The sequence below is a fragment of the Gymnoscopelus microlampas genome, assembly GCF_963454915.1.
Source record: "Gymnoscopelus microlampas genome assembly, chromosome: 15".
In the NCBI taxonomy this organism is placed as follows: domain Eukaryota; kingdom Metazoa; phylum Chordata; class Actinopteri; order Myctophiformes; family Myctophidae; genus Gymnoscopelus; species Gymnoscopelus microlampas.
Genome location: NC_139952.1, coordinates 37,161,677 through 37,187,243, shown reverse-complemented (window position 1 = coordinate 37,187,243; position 25,567 = coordinate 37,161,677). Strand labels below are relative to the sequence as shown.

At 39.8% G+C, this 25,567-nt stretch overlaps 1 protein-coding gene across 4 annotated transcripts in view; it reads right to left on the bottom strand.

Annotated features, from left to right (window-relative positions):
- Window positions 1–6,555: 6,555 nt before the first annotated feature.
- Window positions 6,556–25,567, bottom strand: part of col14a1b (collagen, type XIV, alpha 1b) — a 163,739-nt gene continuing 144,727 nt past the window's right edge. For 2 of the 4 annotated variants that reach the window (XM_084080851.1, XM_084080854.1), the window contains 7 exons: window positions 25,091–25,162; window positions 17,442–17,477; window positions 16,705–16,771; window positions 16,036–16,224; window positions 15,383–15,460; window positions 13,687–13,842; window positions 6,556–9,290 (listed from right to left, as the gene is read on the bottom strand). In XM_084080851.1, coding sequence (XP_083936977.1) covers window positions 8,947–9,290; window positions 13,687–13,842; window positions 15,383–15,460; window positions 16,036–16,224; window positions 16,705–16,771; window positions 17,442–17,477; window positions 25,091–25,162 — 942 coding nt within the window. In that variant the 3' untranslated portion in view covers window positions 6,556–8,946. Of the gene's footprint in view, window positions 11,394–13,686; window positions 13,843–15,382; window positions 15,461–16,035; window positions 16,225–16,704; window positions 16,772–17,441; window positions 17,478–25,090; window positions 25,163–25,567 lie in introns of all 4 variants that reach the window. The other 2 variants (XM_084080852.1, XM_084080853.1) reach the window with 2 other exon arrangements.

Genomic DNA, 25,567 nt, shown 5'->3' with positions numbered 1-25,567 from the left:
TGAGTAAGAACTAATGTAATGAGTTTGTTATCTAAACACGAGTCTAAACATCCAAATACTTAAACACTATATACTTCATTGACTGGAGGCCCCCAGGTGTCTATAGGCCCCGTACCTTTTCCCTTTAGCCGATCTACATCAGCTAGCCAAATGTTTTCCCCAGAATTGGGACACTATAGTGTTCATGTACTTAAAGGTTGAATATATGATGATGATGATGATAATGATGATGTTGATGATGTAGGAATGATTGGGGGTCACCTGAGTGAGAGGGCATGCATGGTGTAAAGTACAAGCCATTCATTGGCTGTTGGTGTGAAGAGTGTGAAGAGCTGGGGGATTTACATCACATTCCTTGGAATGTTTACCTGAAAATTATAGAGTGGAGAAATAGAAAGAATGAGGGAATAGGAGGGGGTTAGAGGAAGAGAGGTACAGTATGTGCATGCAATATATATATATATATATATATGTTTTTATTGCACCCTAATTAACACATGCACATATGATGGTGCACAACTTCCTGTTGTCCACCTTGAGTTTCAAAGTGAAGATCTTAATGGTGTTACAGTAATGTATTCTTCACACATTTTTCTGGGTAATTTCTCATAAAAATGTAAAATGTTGGAGCATGGTGCTACTTGGAAAAAACTGGCTTGGATAACTGTAGAAGTGTGTGTGTGTGTGTGTGTGTGTGTGTGTGTGTGTGTGTGTGTGTGTGCGCGTGCCAGAGAGAGAGAGAAATTTTGAAAATGTGTGAGCATGAGTTACAGAATGTGTTAGTTGTACCCATTTCTGCATTTGCATCTGAGCGTGTGTGTGTGTGTGTGTGTGTGTGTGTGTGTGTGTGTGTGTGTGTGTGTGTGTGTGTGTGTGTGTGTGTGGCGCCCTGTTATCTTCCCCAATGGAACATTTCTACCTGCGATTTCCCCTTAACATTCCCCCGGTTGAGTGACTTTCATTGCCACAGAGCACGTGTGTGTGTGTGTGTGTGTGTGTGTGTGTGTGTGTGTGTGTGTGTGTGTGTGTGTGTGTGTGTGTGTGTGTGTGTGTGTGTGTGTGTGTGTGTGTATGTGTGTGTGTGTGTGTGTGTGTGTGTGTGCTTGAAAGTGTGTGTGCTTGCACGTGTGTGTGTTAGAGAGGCTGTGAGTGTGTTTACTGGAGAGCTCCACAGAGACCACCGGGGGAGATAACAGCCTCCCTCTCTACAGAAGCAAAGCATCACATTCACACACATGAAGGAACACCCAGGATGACACTTCTCTCTCTTTCTATATTTATACGTATCTCTTTTCAGTAATGGAAAGAGTACTCAGATTCTTTTTACTTAAGTAAAAGTATCAATACTGCAATGTAGAAACACTCTGTTACAAGTCCGGTATTCAAAATTTACTTGAGTAAAAGTACAAAGGTATTGGCCTCAAAATATACTTAAAGTGACAAAAGTAAAGGTACTAGTATTATGCAGTATGTCCCACTTCACACGTTTTCAAATCTTTGGAAAACAGCAGATCTACAAGCTCACACGACGCATTGTGAGCTTGTAGATCGGCTGTTTTCAAATAGCCTACGTAGGGCTGAATTGGTTAATGTTTTGTAATAATAATCTAAAACTACAAAGTAACCAGTAACTAAAGTTTTCAAATACTCAAATACGTAGTGGAGTGTACAATATTTCCCTCTGAGATGTAGTGGAATAATACTCCAGTAGAGTAAAAAATACCTCAAAATGTACTTAGTTACTTTACACCAGTGAAAAAAAGAAACTGTGTTTCAATAGATCCAACATAGTTATTATTTAGTCACAAGCTCTTCAATATGTATAAAACCCACACACATAACATTTTAACTTTCACTTTAAAAAACTTTCTAAAATATCTGTCAGTCTGCTATTTTTGATAGTGTTGTTGTTCACGTCACTCTTGTACAACAAAGTAGGGCATCGATTTACAAACCAAAAACATAAAAAGGTGAAATATGGAGATACAAGGTTTCTGATGTGTAAATCAGGCTTTTACTGTACTGTCTCTCCCTCTCTTCCCTCCATCTTTTGCTGTATCTCTCTCTGTATCCTACCCCCCCCCTCTCTCTACACCTCTCTCTCATTTGGAGTGAGTCGAGGGTTGAAGTGAGTTTCTGAAGTGCTTCATTGACCATCACTGACCTGCACTGTGGGGAGGAAGAGTCTGTCATCAGTGCACATCCTTTTCAGATTAAAACTTAATGTTTTCATTTTATGGGTAAACTTCTTACGACACCTATAATAACTTCAATCCTTTTGAGATTCACTTTCATTCCACTGGGCTTTTTTGTCTTTCCAGTAGAGCCGCCACATTTCTTTCAGATGATACAGATGTCATTTTTTGAATCACATATTTGACATAGTGGTACTGTATAGATCAAAGGAGTTGATAAAAAAGCTTTGTGATTAATGCTATGAAGGCAAACATAAAAGCAGCATCAAGCACAGTGATCATCAATAATCTAACTCACTACTTTGACTTGAAGATAGTAAAATATAACAGAGGACTAAAAAATATGCTACTTTTAACTAGTCCCTAATTGACAAAATAATTCCTAGAGACTGTCTGAATCCCATAATGAACAACCTCAGATAATGCATATTTTTCCTTCTAAAATGTACATTTACACCACACATTTTATAGACAGACAGACAGACAGACAGACAGATACAACACAACAGGTACTATGACAACGGGTACAATGGGTACAACGGATATTGCATATCCGGGTTGGGCATGTACTGTACATGTACCCAACATGCGTCGTCCCCAACTTGCAACGTTACAGAATCTAGTATATATACAATGATAAGATAAACCTTTACTGATCCCAATGAGGAAATTCAGGTGTCTTAGCAGCAACAGCAGAGTCCTAATCATGAAACACAGGATAGGTAGGTACAGATACGAAAAGAGATAAGAATTAAGATAAAATATAGTATATATATTATCACCAAGAAATGAATCAAGCCCAAGCTTTTCAGTCAGGTAAATGAGAGCAGAAATATCAGCCTGGGGCCAATGCTGCCTGCTGACATTGAATAATAAATACAAGAGCACAACGCCAGGCGGCCTACAGGGATGTTGGATGGGAAAAGTCAGATATTAGACTACGCCACAGAAGAAGAGGGGAGAGAGAGAAAGAGAGAGAAAGAGAGAGAAAGAGAAAGAGAGAAAGAGATAGAGCTAGAGAGAGAGCAAGCTGTAGAGCAGTGGTTCTAAACCTTTTCACGCTGTGATCCCCCGAAATAATAATATTTGAACTGGGATAAGCACTTGGAATTGTAGGAGTTGACAGATAAATATTGTGAAAAATAGCAGATCTACAAGCTCACAACGCCTCGGAACAATATTTAGCCTGTGTCTTATATTATTTGACAATTTGGCCAGTGTTTGACCAGTTAGTTTGTTGATTACCTTTGATGCAGTAAAGGTATTTTGTCTTTTTAGGTATTAAAAATGTCTTAAAAAGTCCTTATTGTCACTTCACTGTCATCTGAGACCCACTGCTGTAGAGGAGAGAGACGCTGGTAGAGATTGAGAGGAGTAAAAGAAGGCTACAGATAGAAGAAACCCAATGAAGGATTTAAAGTGACAGACATGGGGAAAATGAAGAAAGGAAGGAAGAAGGGTGGAGAAAGATAGCCAAGTGATGCACCTAAAGAGGTGGTTAGAGAAACAGAGATTACCTGAAACAGAGGAGATAAGGAGACAGCGAGTGCAAGGATTATAGCGACAAGAGGAACCACTTTGTGCGTTAATGAGACAGAGGGACTCTGCACTGCAGTGCAATTATTTATCAGGAACCCAGCCAGACTAGTCGTGCAGATGTCAGACCACAGGACCCACCTTTAGCTGACCAGATGCCTGGGGTCGGTAGATTGGCATCTCATCAGGTATAGCTGACCTATATAATCATATTATGCAAATAAATGGGTGGCCAGAGACAGACAGACACTCAGGCAGACAGACAATAGGCATCTGTTGTAGGCTACCGAGTAGCTCAGAGTACACCCTCCTCTTACTGCAGTAGACAGAGGAAAAACCTGCAATCTGGGATTTATTCTAATTAATACACCATCAGTGTCTCCATCTGTATGGTGTAATACGGCTACACAGTCAAGCTGGCACATTTGCCGTGGTCAGAGATGCATAAAGTTTCATTCTCAGCTGTTCAGCCATTTATTTTTTACCCCCTTTTTCCCCCTCCCAATTTAGTCATCGTGCCAATCAAGTCCACCCCACACATTTCTGTGTTCTCATTGCTGTTGTACCCTGTTGGCACATCTGCCAGTGAGGTGCCCCCACCAGGAGGACATAGCGTTTCGGTCCTACTCCACCCATTCAACGCCCCCTGCTGACAGGGGGTCAGCCAGGCCATAGGAGTATGTGCAGCGACAAATACTGTATCACCCACTCCCTCCGGCTTCCCTCCCCTGAACAACACGGGCCAATTGTGTTCGTATACCGTATACACCTTTGGCCAAACCGGATGCAATCAGTGGATATATTGTTGTCTCCGCCAGGCCGAAAGGCATGGCGAGAGAGTATGTTTTCCACCCCGCCCGCCCGCCCATAGTCATGTGATTCTGATGGATCTGTCCGATATTTCATATTCCATCCTATTTGGCTTACAGTGGCTTCCAAAGTTTTCAGGATTGGTCAGTTTGGAACAAAATGCCTCAAAACATGAATGCAGTATGCAATTTCAGTGAAATTTTGCATGCAGATTCACACTAGGCAGAGGAAGAAATGGCTCCCTTTTCACATTGGCCTGTTATAGCGCCACCAGCAGGTCTAATTTAGTAAAACACATTCTTGGAACAAAATGCCTCAAATCATGAATGCAGTGTCTGATTGCCGTGAAAGACCTAAGAATAAATGGCACCCTTTTCACATTGGCCTATTATAGCGCCACCAGGAGGCCAGAATAACGTACCTGACCTGGCGGAGACCTGTGCTCCGAGGAGCACTTCTTCTAGTTGTTGTTGTTTTTTTCAGATCCTCACTGCCTCAGCAGTCACTATTATTCCTGGGATCAAACAGTAAAAATGACAGTGTAATTACTAAATTTACAAGCAATACTGTATACTCCACACAGTATCTGTGGTGTTGGACAGGTATGGCCTCTGCTCTGCACCACCTGAGCACTCCCTGCTATTGCGAAATTTCAATATTTCATTTTTTTTAAAGTATTAATATTGCAATGTAGAAACACTCTGTTACAAGTAAAAGTCCGGTAATCAACATTTCAACATTTACTAGTAGAAGTAGGAAAGGAAATACTCCAGTTAAGTACAGTAAAAGTACATCAAAACTTTACTTAAGTAACAGTACTTGAGTAAATGTACTTAGTTACTTTCCACCACCAGTTTCGCGTGGTCTGGTGGTTAGACCACACGTCATCAATTCCAGCGATTAGAAAAACAGCGCCCTTAGGACGTGTGCAGATTTTCTTTGTGGTTAGCATAGTGTTGTGATATGGGTGTAAAAATATAGTAGGCCTAATTGTGTACATGTAGTGAGCTATGAAGATGCTGTTTTGAGTACATGGGTGTCGCTGCGGGTTATGGTACAAAGACGGTAACCTCGCGTCAACCTGGCTTTCTGCATTACCTGTGGAAAACTGGTGTACACGGGTTAATTCGGTTTTCATTCCAAATTAACCAGTGTGATGATGATCCTGCCTAGAGTCCACCTTCCATAATCTGGTAATTTGCACACACATGCATGGCACCATTTCCGTATCCACTCTGCACCCAGACTGGACCAGCAACCTACAAAGGGTCTGAATGACAAGCCATCACGTCAACACATTAAAAGTCTTTGTCATGGTCCTTCAAACGTGTATAGAAAGTTTTAACAAAAAATTCCACTCCATTGATCCATGGCAGGTGTTTTTCTCTCACATTTCTAAAGCCTTTTCAACTGCAATGAAAAAATAAATCTTTGCCTGCGGGTGTCGCTGGTGAGGGATTTTGCCTGTCAATCATCGCCTCTGCTCCGCCCCCCCCCCAAAGGAAAGGATAGGGGAGGGGAGGGGCGAGGAGGAGAGTGGGCGGGATTAATCGACAGTGACCTCACTGTCGAAGGGCCAAGCTCAGATTACTTTTCAGCCTAATTATTCAGAAAACCCCAGACCACAGAAAGTCCACTGAATGTTCAAAGTTCAGATTTTTTGGGTGTAATTGAGGTCATAAGCGTCGTGTGATGCATGGCTAGTGGCGATCGTTCAAAGGTCACCGGATTTGACCCGGGGTGAGCATGTTTTGGGGCGAGTATTCTTGTATCTCTGGACCCTGCAAGACTAGCCAAACATCAATCACAGAAGCATGACAATAGATTCTCCACCATCTTTGCTGTGGTTCGAACATAATTGCAACTACCACTCACTGCCAGTGAGGGTGAGAAAATGTGTGGAAATCCTAGATTGTGGCTTCAAGAAAATGAACACCAGAGAACTTTTTCTTTCTTTCTGTTTTTCTTCTGGCAAGTAAACTACAAAGGGAGCCACAATAAGCAACAGTTGTAGCTACTTCAATTTTATTGTCTTGTTTCGAGAAAAAAATCAATACAGAGTAAAAAATAAATTACTTCCTTGATTTCTACTTCTTTTTTTTATGTGGTAAGAGGGGCAGATGGTGACTCTGAGGGTGACAAACAACCCTCATCATGACAAAACAATCAAATCCTTCCAAATGCATTTGATTTTCATCCAGATCAATAGCTCCAAAAGAAAATATATATCTCTGCAGGCTAACAAACAAGACATACCTGAACGTGTGTTTCACAAATATTTGGAACTCATTCAGGTAATGGACCTCAATTATCAACTAATATACACATACATATTATAGGGGATGTTTCAAAATGTTTTTAAATTGAATACAACTTCAAATAACACTTTTTAAAAAATCATTTTGAAAGCATGATTTCCTTTTCAAATAAGTATATACCCAGTAACTTGGCCACGTTTGAAATACAATGCTGTCATTCACTGAAAGTAAGTTATTTTCAAGTGAAAAGTTTTTTTTCACTTGAGGCTTTAGTATTTCTTCTGCAAGGAGTGATTTGATGGGGAGGAAAGAGAATGACGTCCACGTCTGCAGAAATTGAAATGGCTCCCTCCATATTAACAATAGATTGTAATATTAGACGCTGATATTTCACTCCACAAAACAACAAAAGTCACAATGGGGTGCAAAAGGCACAAACACAAAAATAGGAAAATAGCTTTATCAAGAACACTGAATATCTGTCCCTTGCTCACCACCATCACCAATGTTGAAAGTGAGGCGAAAGTATGTTCATCTTAACAGCTTGACCAAAGGTTTAACAACCCATCACTTAAAGGAGTAGTTCACCCAAAACACTACTTATTTTCTATCAATTACACACCCCATGAAGTCTTGAATTCATGGAGATTTTTTGTTTTTTCTCTATGAATCTCCACGAATTCAAGGCTTCATGGGGGTGTGTAATTGATAGAAAATAAGTCATTATTTGGGTGAACTACTACAAATTACAGCCACAACTGCTCCCAGACACAGAAAAATACAGATGTTCAGGAGATCTAGTAATGAAACCAATCTCTCACATCTTCAACTAGAATACTCTCATTATATTACATATCTTTTCATTTTAGCACCTTGTCAACCTCCCATTGACAGCAAGAAATACAAAGAGCAAAATAAAAGCAAAAAACGAAATAAATTCCGGTAACTTTAACACTGTATCAATGCTTGGTTAACTGCAAACGATTAGAGGAGCTGAACGCTCTCTAGACTTGTCTTGTGTAACAGTATAATATATTCTATGAAAATATGAGACAAAAACAAAGACAGATTGCTTCTTGACATGACACAAGCACATTAAAACAAAATCATGCAACACAGTACACCGCATATGTGGGCTGTTTCATAATCTGAATAAATAATCCTGAAACTGAATACCTGGTAACACAGTTCAGCAGCCTCAAATGATAAATGAATTAAGGTACTAAAATGAAAATATGTATCAATATAGTTTTATTTTTGGATTTTTCTTTAACCACTTGAACCCTAGTGTCCGTTTTCTGGGCATGCTATAATAGGCAAACATTCAGCTAAAAATGTCAATCTATAAACTCACAACGCAATGCGAAGCGTTGTGAGCTTATAGATCGGCTATTTCCAGTGAAGAGATTTGGTGTAGAGGGGAGAATAGGAGGGGGCATAGAATAAGCCCCTGGGGGACACTGGTCAACAATAGGGTTTAAGTGGTTAATATTATGCACGTTTTACACATGCCTATGTAGTAAAGTAAACTTTACATTGACTGTGAAAGAGTATGTTTTGATAACTCTGTAATGCTATCAGACGTAAGGACAGTCTGTAACATCATCACCATCTACTCCATGATTTACAAACTCCAATTGATCGGACAGTTGAGAGGCACTTAAAAGTCCCAACCAGGTAAAAGACAAACAAACAATAATTGACACAATGAGCAAAAAGTTTAAAATAAAAACAGCAACAACTGAAAGACAAACTATTACTGAAAACCTTTTGTTAAATATGAATTTGAACATGAGAACAGTTAATACGTTCTTTCTCACAAATGGCTAGCCAGACACAAGAGAAAAGAGGCTCTGAAATACACCAAGTTCTGGTCTAAGTAATTTGAGCGATAACCGAACAATTCTATACAGATCTCCTGCTTAGGGAACTAAACATGTAGATGGTCTGTAAAATAATTCAATGGTCTAAACTGAATTGAAATACCTTTGAAGTAACCCCCCCAACCCACAATGTTCATAGGAAATCCTTTATTACATCAGGCACTTTATTGATTTGTCCATAACGAATCCCAGATCACCCAATCAGTGATCAGAAATGCCCAGAGGTGGCCATTTCTCTCTCTTCACCAATCAACTCCCTCGATTTTAATTAGTCCCTGGCGACACATCCGCCCTCCTTTTTAGTCTCCTCTTCAGGGTACCAACCGGCCCTTCTCCCTCTCCTCCGTCTCCCTCCTCTCTTTGCTCCTCCTCCTCCTCTCCTTCTACCGTCGCTGCGAGGCTCCTGGTGCTGAGGCGATGAACACCAGGAGACCTGAGCTCCACATCGTCCTGTGCGAGGGTGGCATCGCCAGGCGACACGGGCTGGGGTTCAGGGTAGTTGGGCTGCTGGTAGTACTCAGCCGGGTAGCCCCCTCCGCGGAAGGCGCGGTAGGGGTCTTCTTCCTCTGCCTCTTCATAGTTCTGGAAGGCGTTAGATGGCAGTTGGACTGAGGAGATAGTGCGGAAGTCAGTTTCCTCGCCGCCCCCTGTTTTTTTTTAGCCGTCGAGCCAATCAGCCGACCACCAGCCAACCGGGAAGTCAGCCCCGCCAGTCAGTAGGCAGGTCAAGTCAGGAAAAGCAGGAAGTCAGGCAGCAAACCCGAAAACCCCCCCAAAAGGAAAACAGCCACCACCATCATCACCACAGGAAGGAAGGTTTTTGGGTTGTTTTGATTTGTTTTGTTGGGTTAGCGGGACAGGTAGTTGGTATGGGACAGGAGGGAATACGGAGCACAACACAGAGGAACAAAGGTTACCAAGGGTTATTGTGGGGTTACTGACCAACGTTAAAGATTGACAACGTTAAAAGCAGAGTTATAAACAGTGGTTAAATTCAAGCTATACTGTGTTAAGAAGTTAAAATTTTAAAATTAACTATTAAGTGTTAGGCTTAAGTCTGCGGATGACATAAAGTTAGATTCTCTGGTTGCAAAATGAACCTCAGGTTTAATGGGCATTAGATTAGGTTAACTTTACGTCAACATTTCAAAGTCCTAACGGTTTGAGTCATTCAATGTCTTGTGATAAAGTAAAGGCTACACAATAACGTGCAAAAGTTGAGTTATATTAAGTATAGCCCTCGTGCATATGAGCTTTTAAAAGCTCACAGATCTATTTACTTCTGAGTGTAAAAAGAGGTCTAAGAATTGGGTCAATAAAGCCAATGAGGTTAAAACAGGGGCACCGGTCTGTCATAATCTATGGAGGAAAAGTCAGGACAATGATGTTAACATGAGGAGCAACTGGGACAATGAAAAAAACTTTCTGTTGAACTAATAACAAGGAGTGGATTTTTCCTTAAAACTATAGCTATTTCTTCTTCTTGATTTGTTTTTAGACTAGTGTTATTCTATTTAGAAAAGCCTTGTATGGACAGGTGTTGAAAATTAGCACGAGTGCTATATACACTTTAAACACTGCACCTGGTTCGTCCAATGTGACTGTGATGTAGATGTCAAATAAATAAACATATAACATTTCCCTCTAAGATATATCCTATATTGACAATATAAGCTGTTTCACTGACCAATGGACAGCAATTTCGCCTGGCATCTTTAATTGATTTTACACACAAAGAAACATGCCATGATTTGTAGGAAGTGTATTCTGGTCTTTGTTGTCAAGGCTCCTAAACTTTGTAAAGTCATGTCTGAGGAACAATATTTTACTTATAGTGTATACTATAGTAAATAAAGCTTATTATTACTATTAGTTAGCATTATTAACATCCAGCAGTCACCATCTGGTGACTACCACTCTCTTTCAATATCTGCATAGGTTATACCCACTGGTCCCATAAAGCTTATCCTGTCTATCATCTGTAAGACCAATAATGAAGAGAGAAGACAAGAGCCAAAGGTAAGCTTCCATAGTCTATGCCAGTGGTTCTCAAAGTGGGGTCCGAGGACCCCCAGGGTTCCAGGGGGTCCACTGCAACATGAGGAAAAGTTTAACTGCACTATCATTTCATGGACTAGAACGGTGGTTCTCAACCTCTTCAGGCCGTGACCCCCCAAAATAATCATATTTTAAGTGGGGACACCCAGTTGAGACATTACCTTTTGTTTGACTCATTTCAACAGATAAAAAAAATGGAAATAGCCGATCTACAAGCTCACAACGCCTCGCACTGCGAGGAGTTGTGAGCTTGTAGATTGTCTATTTTTTGGGCAATGTTTTACCAGTTTTTATAGTATAGTTTGTTGATTACATTTGATGCAATAATGGTCTCCAGCTCATAGCGCAGCACTCTGTGCCGCACTATGAGCTTGTATATCTGCTATTTTTGAATAGCCAAACTATAAAATATGGTTAAAGTGGTTAAAATGATTGTGACACTATATCTAACACATTCTGCTGGGGACCCCCTGGTACCCCTCCAAGGACCCCACTTTGAGAAACGCTGGTTTATGCATTACACCATTGCATCGCTCTGCGACCATTTTCAGCACCAATAACTACGAATCCCTTTGTCTATAATTGCTTTTTAGAGGTTATGAGCATAGCTCAGTACTCTTTCAAATACTGGCCAGGCAGATACTGTGGTTGGCCTGCAGGAGAGATATTATCAACAGTGGAATTGCAAGGCAAGCAGGTCGAGGAAGACACAACAGTCACACAAACAAACACAAACACAAAACACAGGGTCATAATTATAACATGCAGGCATAACATGAACCACCATGTAGTCTGCCATCACTGAAAAAAGTCCTACTTGTACTTTTGGTCAAAGCAGGCTGGATTTGTACTTAGTTGTGTGGCAGTGTTGCACGGTAAGTAACACAACATGTCTGATGGTGTCAACATTAGGGCTGGGGTGGTATGGATTTTTAGTTATCGCAGTAATAAATCACTTTTTACCAACGGTATGGTGGTATCTCCCCCAAAAAGTTGTTTTGAATGAAATAAAATAAAATAATAATCGTGGTTATGAACTCGACACCGCGGGATGCATTACACAACTGCGGTATTGCGGTTATTGCACCCAGCCCTAGTCAGAAATAGGCTATGCTTTTTTCAGTGCAGGCTACTGTATCACCTCTGACCTCGGTCAACAAGGTGATAGAGTCACACGTTGAGGGTATCTCTGTCTGCGGTAACACTTGTTGATTCATGTGATTTGAGATCTGATCATAGAGACTTGGCCTGAGAGAATGTCTGTTATTGCATTCCCTGTACATAGACATGCTCTCTGTATCCTTATCAACACTACACCAGCTTTCCTTGATATGAGGGAATTATCAGCAATAGCTGATATTTGCGTAGCTACAGTACTGTAGATCTGTCACCTATGACCAAATGATTAAAATCACATTGAAACCACAGTAACTTTAGACTATGATAGTCTCGGACGATCATCATGAAATCAATCACAATCATGCATTTGTTATTTAGATGAATGATACTCATGTAGGATTTTCTTTCATATTTGATGTGTTTAGTTGCATTTTATTTTCCTAAAATGGGCCAGTACTGTTCCAGACGTTGTGCCCCTTGTGAGTGTTCTAAGTCAGACCAGAATTTCACAGTCAACTATTGATGAGAAAATCCCACATGTAGCTTCATTCACATAAAATCCACATTCACAGTGATGCGGTTGATTAGCAATAACATAGATCAAATCATGGTCACAGCATGCTAAGATGCAGAATCTGCTCAGTGCTATTGCTGGCTCTAGTAGAGTTCTCAACTCTGGCTCTAAAGAAACCCTAATACTGCTGGTTGTAATTCAACCCATCTAATGATGGATTAACTAAACCAGTGGAATCTAATTAATTACCTGGTAGAGTTTCAGGCAACCTTGATAAGCAACAGCACCAACTGGTGAGTCTGCTTTAGTGCTTTATTGGCCTGGAAAAGCCAGCCCACAAATTTCACTTTGCTTATAGTGAAAACTGAACCGAACTGACATTTAGTCTGGCGAAGCAATGCTACTGCTTCACTCCCATCAGAACATGGTGCTGGCAGTGAATATCTGAATAGTTTTGAGCCTATATACAAATGCACAGTGAGTTGGCATAACAGGCTATGGCAGCCACTATTCAAGCCATTTGGAGGCCATTCAAAAATAATATCTGTTATTATATTTTTCAAATAGAAGAACTTGAAATCTTATGAATTCTGCCAGTATTAAGTAACAAGTACTCTCTAACGTTCATGAGTCATGAATTTCTTAGATATACTCTGGGTTACCGACATTCTGACTTACTACATACTGTACAGTATATGAAACCAAGCTCAATTCTGGATCTTAGCAGCAATTGTATTTCAAGGTGCTTTCATTTGACCTTGTAATACAGTGAGAGTGAGTGTAAATTATTTCTGGATCATGTGTCAAGTTTAACCCAATTGCTTTGTGTCATCAGGCCAAAGAGAATTCGGTTAAACGTTTATTCGTTTTACAGGCACATGACCCTCCCGCATTCAGTGACCTTCATTCCATAATGATTTGCATGGCAAATGAAAAAGGGTTTCAAATAGAGTCGAACTACGAGCACATGCCTTCAGTCTAACATGCTTCATACATATTAAAATCTGGTGCACATCTTTTAAACACACTGTTTTACAGGCAACATTCATACCTTCAACATTCAAAATCACTGGACTGAAACATACAAAATCATACTACTTTGTACAGATAAAATATTTTAAGAAGTACTGAGATGACCATGGACCATGGATCACACTGTGACACATTCTGAACTATTAGTTAATTTGTAATATTTGTAATATTCTGTTCTACAGTAAGTAAAACAAATAGTTAACTAGCTACAGTATGGTAACTAATAGTTAATAAGTAACTGAATAGCTGTTGTTGATGTAATGACTACTTTTTCTACATACCTCCGACATTGTAGCCAACACAGGCGTTCTGGTCACAGTAGCCAGGAGGTCCAGCTGAGCCCACCGGCCCGGGGACCCCAGGTCGACCAGGGCTGCCGGGATTGCCGGGTCGGCCGGTCGAACCCTGGCTTCCAGTTCTGCCCTGGCCAGGGACACCTGGGAGAGAAAGTGAGAGGTAGGGACAGCAGGGGGCAGAAGTAGATTATTAGAGGGTATACTGTTAGGCAGATGATGTAGAGAAGAGTTGTCAATGAGCTCATTTAGACTTTTAAAGGTAGGGTAAGTGATTTTCTTTGGTTAAAATAAGTGCTAAATAGCTCCATATTCTGATAGTACTCAATGCTATAGAGTGTTTGTTCAGTAAAAGGAGTCTCCTTGTCTCTCCAACTCTTTATTAAACAGAAAATGCATTTTCGTTTCAGTTTCATTTCCAATTTTATCCAATCAGGATAGAGAGAACTCAGTCAGGATACAGATTAAACAAGTGACATTGGAAGTGATGACACTAAGAAATGAGCAGACAAAATTGGAACTGGAACACTATAAAAATGAACCTTAAAAATGGGTACTTTCTCCTGATTGGCTGAGATTTTGACACCTACCGGAAAATGTATTTTCTGTTTATTAAAGAGCTGGAGAGACGGGGAGACTCCTGTTACTGAACAAACACTCTATTCAATTAACGATGGCATGGTATTCATATCAAAGTGTTAAGAGCACTCCATTAAATCATGGCTGATGTGATGAGGTGTCATTTTCACAGGTTGAGATGTTGGCACTTCAAGTAAAGGGCTGAAAAGACTATCCAGGTCTGAAGAGGGAAATTTAATCCAAATTGTGAAATCACTTAGAAATGATGTTGTAAGTCAGTGTAAGAGCTTTGTATAAGGTCGGTGACCTACTGGCCATACAGTAGGTCAGTGGTTTATGGTAGAGGTGTCTGCACATGTGTGTATATATTATGTAAAGTATCTTGAGACAACTTGTTGGGATTTGGCGCTATAATCAAATGTAATTGTATTGAAATACATGTTTTCATTTCAACCACTTCAACAGCTTTTTACATTGATCAACAGTCCACAATGCTTTCTTGCTGAAGAACTAATCGCTTAAGTCACGTAGTGAAGTGTTGGGTTGAAAACCTACAGTAAATAGACTTGGTCCTGATTGAACACCAGAGGTATATAGAGGATAATATCTGACCGAATGCAGCAAATGGTTTATCATTGAACATCTTTGCATTTTTATTTTCATTTCATATGAAGGGAGAGGATCAGATCTGCAAAGTGAGAGATAATTTGTTAAGACTGGCCAACAGTTTAGGAACTTATTCGAACTGAAGTCTGCCTCCTATGTTTTGACAAAGCAGTGATTTTCTCCACCAAAATGTAAATGTAAAAAATGTCAATAACATTTCACATTGTGAGCTCTGATTTGGGGTTGAATCCTTTTAAGTTTAGTTCCATTAATGAACTACAGTTCTATTGTTTTCTTTGATCATTCTGAAACGTTAAAACATAAACAGCTGCCCTTTTGTTTTAGAACAATAATCATAATTAAATGTAAAGAAAGGACGTTTGTTCTCACTAATCCAGACCCCAATCCCAGAATTAATTTGATTACCACCGGGAGCTCAAGGTGAGGTACTGTAGATAGGTAAGTAGGCAGGTAGGTACGTAGGTCGATAATTTTTTACCTGGTGGTCCTGCGGGACCTCTGGGGCCTTGAACTCCAAGACCTGGTGCTCCCTTCTCACCCTTCTCTCCTGGCAAACCTGGACAGACAGACAGACAGACAGACAGACAGATGGGGAAAGAGGTACAGTAGTTGATTTCACATACTAACTCTGTCTCTCTAAACTCTACTCCATCTTATCCAACTCCAAGCTAAATTCTGATGACCCTCATTCCCAATCCTTTGCCCACCAAACATAAACCCTCTTGACTTTCCTCCCATCAGTACTCCTCTATTCAGTTTAAACATGCTTGACTCTGCTCCTCCTGTCTGCAGGCTGAATGCTGCAGGCTAAATCCACATCCCTCCTAACACAATACAGTAGATATCTGATTTTAACAAGAAGCTAGCGGCACCTTGGGCATCTATACTGAGAAGAAATATTGACTCTGGATAAGGTAAAAAAAACTAAAGAAATGTTGTTCCAAAGTTTAAAATTCGATGGTTTCCACCATTTGTCCAAACGGTGGAAAGGAAACCAATACATTTTAAACTTTGGTGCAACATCCAGTGTGCAGACTTCATTGTTTTTTTAGATTCTGACCTCTGCCCGGCACCCTGGTACTTTAGTGAGTGGATGTGCGTGCTTTTCTTGTTTGTTTTATGTTATGTTACCAGCGGTGCCAGGTTGTCCGTTCCCTCCATTGGATCCAGGGAAGCCTGGTCTTCCAGGAGGACCCTGCTCTCCTTGGGTGCCTGGGGTTCCTGATCTGCCGGGCTCTCCAGGGGGTCCGGCCACGGTGCGTATGGACACAGGCTGGCTGGGCACCTGGTTCAGGATGGAGCTGTAGCGCGCCATGTGGCCTGCCAAAAAGAAAGGCCAGTTTCACTACTGGTTGACTTGTGATATTGTTACTGTCGGGCAGAAACCTCTTATCTCCATATTCTAACTTTTTGTATTTTTTTTTGTAAATTAACGCCTTACTTGATCATACTACAGCGTCACATGAAAGCATCAAAAGTAGCAGATCGACACGCTCAAAATGTGAAGCGACACGTTTCGAGCTTGTAGATCTGCTACTTTTGCTGTTTTTGAATTTGAATCCTGAAAAGTAACCGTTTTGGACAGGTTTTGTGAGGATTCCACCCGGCAGAGACGATATAGAGTATTTCTGGTCTCTTCTCTACGTGTCTCATCTTCAGTCTCTCTTTTTTCTGAGGTGATCTATGGTTCTTATCATGACATACTATGTTCCATATGTCTGTAACTAAATGGGCTTTGAGAAATAAATGAATCTTATTGGGATTAACATTAAACCACATAGAAAAAAAGTATATACTCACTCTGTATGAGCTGTTCACACACCTGCCGGGCGATGGCCTGAACTGAGGCTGAGGACTGGACGTCTCCCTGAAGACACATGGACAGACACGCATACAGTATATCAGTGGTTCTCAAACTTTTTTTGGCTCCGGGAACGCCTGTAAATAACTTTTTTTTTTGTTGGCTTTTTCTGCCTTTATTTGATAGTATACAGTAGACTGACAGAAAATGGGGAGAAAAAGATGGTGAGTGACACGCAGCAAAGGTTGTCGGGATCTCGATTCGAACTACCGACACGCTGTCAGGTTACTTTATATATAGTCAATTGTATTTGACTACATAGATACCTCAATATCCTTGTGCCTGAATACATTTTATGTAAGGAAGCTTACACAAAATGATTCGATAATTTTATGCATAGTGTAAAGTTGTGATATCATGACAATAAAGTAGAGCTTGAACTTGATAGTTCTTTTGATATTGGAATAATGCCATTACAAATTAAAGCACTATGAAAATACTTTTACCAAATACAATGTGTGTTTTGCTGCTCCAACAAGCATTTATCAAAGCTATTTCCAATTTAACTGGGTGCGATTGTGTGCGTGTGTGTGTGTGTGTGTGTGTGTGTGTGTGTGTGTGTGTGTGTGTGTGTGTGTGTGTGTGTGTGTGTGTGTGTGTGTGTGTGTGTGTGTGTGTGTGTGCATGCTTGCGTGCGTGTGTGTGTCATTCACTTAACATTTTGACAGAGACTTACCCTTTCACCTTTATCCCCTTTACTTCCGGGAGAACCCTGCAAGAGACGAGAGACGATAAGACAAAAATAACACTGCCTTCTTAAAGGATTCACCCAGTCAGGCTTTGTATGTACTGAGGTACATTCTTTCAGGTGAAAAGCTACAGAAAGAAAAGGATGCAAAGTCACCGTTGAGTCGCCGCAGCTTATTTTGAAAGCAATGTGGCAATTGTCTACTCTGCACTCTTTCAAAAACTCCAAAAAGGCAAAAGAAAAGAAAGGAAGTAAGGGAAAGAAAGGAGAACGTCCCAAAACTTGCACCAGCAACATCTTCATTCAATGTTTTATTTGCATAAACCCACTCCATAGTGTTGCACTGAAGCCTATAAAAATATAAATAGCAACATCTAAACCGGCACTGTGTTAATCTTGGTGGCTTAAAAACAAAATGAAAAGGATATTGAGTCAAACTGATCCTACAGCAGGAAATGATTATCTAAAACAAAATAGACCACATTTGAGCCATGAATATTCAAACTTTATGCAAATGCTATCATGATTCTAAGACTGACAAGTATTTTTTTCAGTCATGTAGTTTTTCCCCCGCAAAAAAAGTGAAGGTTAAGTCCAGTAATTAGCCACGGTACCACACAGTAATTACTCCCACGTGTTCTAAACGATCCACTTCATGGTTTCTGTAGTGATAATGCGAGCTAATTAGCGGTCTACACGAACTCCCACAGCATTTAGTTTACTTTAATTCAGAGATGTAGCGAACCATGATGTCAGTTGTCTCAGTAGCAGCGGAAGGAGCTAGGTAGAAGTAGTAGTATTGTAATATTTGTGTAATAGTACTAGTTGTAGTAATAGTGAAAGGGGGGATGCTAGGGAACTGAACTGTGTCTGTCTGTGCAGTGGTACTGCAACATTACAAAGGACCAGTGGTATAAAGTAACTAAGTACATTTACTCAAGTACTGTTACTTAAGTACAATTTTGAGGTATTTTTTACTTTACTTGAGTATTTAAAAAAATATCTATTTTTACTTCTACTCCACTACATCTCAGATACATCTCAAATATTATACTTTTACTCCACAAAAAATATTTGAAAACTTTAGTAGTTTACTTTACTTTACTAGTTACTTTACTAGATTTTGTAGCCGATCTACAATAGCCGATATACAAACTCACAATGCGTCACATTGTGAGCTTGTAGATCTGCTATTTTCTTTTTTTATGATTTGTACTTTATTTTCTTTTGTAGACAAACAAACAGAGAATGTACTTTCAACAGATGATGCAAACATTTTTTAGACAAGACATACAATAGACATCACAAGAACATTCTTAAACCAATAACTACATTACTAACGATTATAACAAGACGAGACATACCATACACATCATACAAATGAACAAAAAAAAAAGAAAATTTAAAGACAACAACAAAGGAAACAACAAAAATAAAAATACAGTGCACAGAAGCCTACCGCCAGCAGTCAACCTCAGTCCTACCCCAGACAAATCTAACGGGGTGCTCCTTCCATTTCGACATCTCGCCACTCCGACTAGTGGCTTCCGCGTGCGGTTAGGGTTAGGGTTAGGTATAGGGTTCGTTAACGTCGGAAAGGCGAAATGCACCCAAATCTAACCCAAGTCCCTAAAAGGTTATTGAAGCTCACATAGAGAGCCGGAGACATCACCCAAGACCTGAAGCGTGTAAATGATAATATCCCCATTTTAAATCATATTTATCCATCCTGTTGAGCAATCTATAAGACAATCTTTCATATGCGGCCAGTTGACCCAAGGAAGTAGACCACAGAGAAGGAGCCGGTGCAGATGGGTCCTTCCAGGCCCTGACTACCAATCTCCTGCCTAACATAAGGGCAGTTTGAATCCACTCAGCTAAGGGGGGAGATACAATTCGTAAAGTAGAGGGGTCACCCAGAACAAAAAGCCTGGGAGAGAAGGGGATAATCAGCCCTGTCATCCTCTCTAGCTTCCCATGTATAGCAGCCCAATAGTCCTGTATTTTTGGACAGCTCCATAGTATATGCATTAAGGTACCATCTCTATCCTGACATCTCCAAGTAGATCTGCTATTTTCAAGATTTGTATACATTTTATTCTGTGAAATGAGCTTCTGCTTAATGAGTACTTTCTACTTTTGCTGCTTTAAGTACATTTTGATACCAATACCTTTGTTCTTTTACTCAAGTAAATTTAGAATTCCAGACTTTTACTTGTAACAGAGTATTTCTATATTGCAGTATTGATACTTTTGCTCAAGTAAAGAATGTGAGTACTAATCACTGCAAAGGACCAAGAAATGACTAAGGCAGCGTCTAAATCCAAACGCATAGCATCTGTGAGAAGCATAACTAGAATCTCTCTAGATACTAGTGTCATCTGGATTTGGGCACTGGGGTGGGCAAAGACATATCCCATCAACATTTGAATGTGCAGCGTAGCCTTTGGGATGTGACAGCTTAGCAGACAAGCATGGACAAGTCCTGTATATTCTGTGCTTTTAACCCATTCAATCCGGGAACGCATCTGTGTCATTTTTACATTTCTCTGGCTATTAAAAAATAGCAGATCTACAAGCTCATAGTGCGCGCTATGAGCTTGTAGATCTGCTATTTTTGAGGGAAAAACAAATGTGCAAATCTTTCAATATAATGTACATTTTTAACTCAAATCTTTGCCTCTAGGGGTCCCTGGAACAAAATATTTTGAGATGGGGGGTCCGCAGACAAATACATATCCTTTTGGGGGTCCTTGACATGAAAAAAGTTTGAGAACCACTGATATTATAGCAACATATGTTTTTTTCCAAAATAAATGTTAGGATTTAGAAGACATTTGTAGAATCCCTAGAAGCAAATATTTGAGTTACAAATGTTAGCTTTAAAAAAAACATATATATTTAAACACATTTTTTTTTTTTTTAAATTGCCCAAAGTATAAAATAATGGTTATAGCAAAAAATCTAAAATGACACCGGATTGAATGGGTTAAGTCCACGGTCCATCTAACCATCTGAATGACAGAATGATTCTGCGTGCTTATACATTGCTTCACACATGTAGTAGTTTTTCTGTGCAGTGTGCACCCCAACTCATTCCATCTCTTGGCTGAGAAAACTGCATCTCACTCTCCCTCTAGGTTACACAGTATAATATAAATAGACTTAACTCTTCTAATCATTTACTGTAGGTCTGACACAGAACCATGGAACGTAGCTTCCACTGAGTGGGTGTGTACCTGCTCACACATCTGTGTGCATAAATGTAAAAACACAACACTAACCCTATCCCTATGTGCATGTATATGTAAGCCTGTGGTTTTCAAACGTTTTACATGTCAAGGACCGCCACATTAATATGTATTTGGACAAAACATTTTGTGCCAGGCAGGGACCCCCATTCAAGATGTGCACTGTTCCAATAGTAGTATGAATTAGTATGAAGTATTTGTTCCACAACTATTCAATATTTTGTTGTTGATGAAAATAGCAGATCCAGTCGCTAATTTTCAGACAGCCAAAGTATATAGGGTTAAAAGTTGGTAAGACGGTTTTTATGCCATATTGGACCGCCTGGATCCCCCTCAAGGACCCCCGGGGGTCCCCGGACCCCACTTTGAGAACCACTGATGTAGGCTATTATGTTGGACAAACCCTCCGGTCAGTATGAGCACAGCCCCATGACCTCTGTGACCCTGCAGGAACACACGGCTAATCCTCTCCTCACACACCTACATTCTCAGCATGACACACAGACAGACAGATATCCCACTCTAGGCTGACCCTGTGTGTGTGTGTGTGTGTGTGTGTGTGTGTGTGTGTGTGTGTGTGTGTGTGTGTGTGTGTGTGTGTGTGTGTGTGTGTGTGTGTGTGTGTGTCTGCCTGCCTACAGACAACTCAGCTAAGCCTGACTGACATATCGACTCTGTCAGGTGGAAACCTCATATGTACAAGACTGTTACGTTTTTCAGGATTAAAATTAAAAAATAGCAAAAGTAGCAGATCGATAAGCTTGCAGATCTGCTACTTTTGATGCTGTGACGCTGTAGTAAGATCAAGTAGGGCGTTAATTTACGAAACACAAAAAGTTAAAATATGGAGATAAGAGGTTTCTGCCCGACAGCTACGATATCTTCTCGTCTTCTTCTGGGTATTTGCACAGCAGTGCTGACAGTGCCGCTGCGGACTGGGATGTGAGTGAGGATACATGTTCACAGGAAGACAAAACAATAAAGCTGGGGACCAGAAGGACCATCTACAGCTGTCTGTTACACTGCTGTATCCACTGAAATGAAACCCCCCCCCCCCCCCCCCGCCTCACAACAGAACAGAATCGCAGAAGAGAAAGCAGGAGAAAAGACATACAGCAACAAACTGTATGTTGTTGGAAAGGAATTTCATGACTAGTCATCTTTTACCTATTATTAGGATTGTTATTATTATTATTACTATTATTAGAGGAGTTCTAAGAAACAATGAAAATTGCAGAAAGGATTCAACCATTCTGCTGGAAGCTAGGTTTCCGTGAGAACAGGCTTAAACACAAATTATAGCCTAGCACTGTGTATTTAGCACGGTATAGAATGTTACAAGATTCACTAACCAAAACCTAAAGTAGCATGGCCCACTCTCGACCCCTACTTATCATATTTTAACACTTTGACAGGTGCCTTTAGTGTCCACATATTGACACCAAGTGTATCCATATTGACAAGACGGAATGCAGAGCACATTGAGTCAATGTACAGTTCTGACATTACAGTTAGGCATAGTTCTTTTGGTTAAGGTAAGGGTTAGGCATAGGGTTTTGGCATAGGGTTAAGGTTGGGATAACGGTTTGGCATAGGGTTACGGTTGGCTGGGATAAGGGTTTGGAGTAGGGTTAAGGTTGGGATAAGGGTTTGGAGTAGGGTTAAGGTTGGGAAAGGGTTTTCCATGCGTAGGCTTTAGGGATGTTAACAATTATTCTATAATTGTTTAACGTCCGTTAAGAATTCATTTGATTACATAGAAAAAAAAGAAATTTTGAAAAAATAAATACATTTTGAAATTATTATTTTTTTGTTAAACTTTTTGAGTCTAGTGAAAGTTACAGGTATGGCGTGTGTGATATCAAATGTCAGCTTACCAAATCACTAATCCTTAATCACATTCCATCATATTCAAGGGCTTTTGGAGAGAACTGAGACAGACTCCATAGAGCACTGCAGATGGGAGGTGTGTGTGTCTGTATCCAGCTGATGCTCGTTGACGCTCGTTAACTTTACATACATCAAGGCAATATGTTTCTGCACTCATTTTTGGTTTCAGACAAGAATTTCCCTTTTAGTCCTAGAAACGCTGCATATCAATTAATCGGATTCACCGCATTCATTCAACATGGTCTGCAAACCAAAAGGGTGCCCTTCGCATCAGTATATTAACACCGAAGGTAGTGAAGAGGATTAATTTACAAGTTGTGTAACGCGCGCACACACGCACGCAAGCAAGCTACTTCTATCTCTCTCTGTCTCTACACAAACAATCTCCAGACGCACATACATATTTTCTCTCACATGCTCACACGTGCACACTGGATTCTCCTCTTCCTAGTTAACACACACACACATATTCTTTATCCTATGAACAACATGTGCATCCTTTACACCCACACTCTCCTCTCTACACTCCCACACATTTATTTTTCTCGCATAAACATACACCACAGGAGCTACACATACACAACACAACACACACGAATCATGGTCATTTTTGGAGCTAAGGGCCTTTTCTTTGTCTTGTCCAATGCTGATGCACAATATAGTCCACAACACTATGAAAAATATCAAGAGCTCAAACCACTTTGATCTTCTCCATTCATTTCTTATTGTACACAAAGAATGCATGTGCTTATCTGTATACGTGTTTGTGTATTATACCATTATATGTAAATGAATCCGCTTTGGTATCTGACATTGCATCAAAATATGACGAGTAGAAAATGAGAATAGGCCGGCAGAACCGTGGGTTATCATCAATACACAACACAGAACTATTATGTGCTACAAAGTGGAGATAACAATTTGACAGTGTTATTAAATTTAGCAAAGCATTGAACTACGATCCCCGGGGTGTACCCTGCATGCGCTCTGGCCTCTCTAATGAAATCAGTGGTGGAAAGTAACTAAGTACATGTACTCAAGTACTGGACTTAAGTACAATTTTGAGGTATTTTCTTCAGTATTTACAATTTTCAATGCTTTTACTTCTACTCCACTATACCTCAAAGGAAAATATTGTACTTACTCCACTACATTTATATGAAAACTCTATTAAAAAACATTCATTGACCACTTCAGCCCTATATACAGTTTGGCCATTTGAAAATGCGACGCATTGTGAACTTGTAGATCGGCTATTTTCTAAAGATTTTTATACATTTTATACATTAGAAAACGTGTGAAATGGGCCATTCTGCATAATGAGTACTTTCTACTTTTGTTACTTTAAGTAGTAGTAGTAGTAGTATATTTTATTTGGTCTGTAAGGCAGTTATATACATACACTGTTCTTTTCACTCTCTTTTTTTTCCCATCAATAATAATTACAATAATAGTAGTAATAAATAATAAATAATAATGATGGTAATACACAGACCAAAAGGTGTAGGCTGAAGCCTAAGCTTATTTTGCCTACCCTTTGCACATGTTAATAAACATCATGCTAAAAGGAGATACTAGCATGCTGGAGTAATACAAACACAAAACAACCAAAACAAAACAAAGATCAAAACATACAAGATGTTTTGACAGAAACGAGTACAAAAAAATAAATAATCAAGGTACAATCACTTGAATTTGCAAACAATAAGATAGAGAAGAAAGCAATGAAAGGTGCAAGAAGTTTTTTTTTTTTTTTTTTTTTGTCACCCGATGTTGTCTTTTTTATAGGACGCGTATATATATATATACACATACGCATATATATACTCATACATACATACATATACATATTACGCTTATACTACACCTACATCCTCATTTTGTATATACAAATTAGAATATACTTCACTCTAGGGTTCTATATTTATTTATTACTTTTGATTTGTACATCTTTTTAAATTTATATATAGAGCTACAGTTTTTTAAATCGTCATCTAGACTATTCCATAATTTTACCCCTATTACCGATACACAGCTGTTTTTGTTATTTATTCTTGCGTTATTTTGTTTGAAAATGGCAGTTCCTCTGAGCTCATACTGGCTCTCTCTGGGGTGAAACAGTTCCTGGACACAGGTAGGAAGCAGATGATTGTGTGCCTTGTACATTATGATTGCGGTACTCAAGTCAACTAGATCCTGTAGTTTTAAAGTTTGAAAATCAATGTACATTGATGCCAATACTTTTGTACTTTTACTCAAGTAAAGTTTCAATTTCAGACTTTTAGTTGTAACAGAGTATTTCTACACTGCAGTATTGATACAGTACTTTTACTTAAGTAAAAAATGTGAGTACTTTTTCCACCACTGCCATTCACCATAAGTAAATCGACAATAGAAAAAAGAAAAAGTCTGTCCTGTGGTGTAACCTGTGTTTCTTATCTTATCTTCATTATCATTAATGTGCATCAGTTATTTATTACTGAATGGTGGACTCACCGGAGGTCCCAGTTCTCCTTGTTTCCCTTGATTGCCGGTTACACCTGGGGCCCCGGGGGATCCTGGGTTTCCCTGAGGAGAGAGGAAAACAGTGTAGGAAGAATGCCGAGGAGAGGACAAGAGAAGAGATGAGAGAAGAGATTAAGAGCCTTATTTTCGATCCTAAATCCACTATTTGGGGATTTAGCATTGCGCAAGGGGCGTTCCCGTGCAAAAGTTGCTATTTTCGGACACAAGCCTCATCCCTAAAACACCTGCACTGCCCGTCACATTATGCATACTGTAGGTGTGGTTTGGGCGTTACAATAATAAAACTAATCACCGTGCCAAATGCCATTGCCTTTAAGAGAGGACTATGCAAGCCATTATCCCCAATGCAATCTTACGCTCTCTCCCTCTCTGCCCATTGAAGAGCGGCGTTGCCTTGGAATAAAATTATATTTCATACACAGAATTATCACTCATACATTGCTGGTT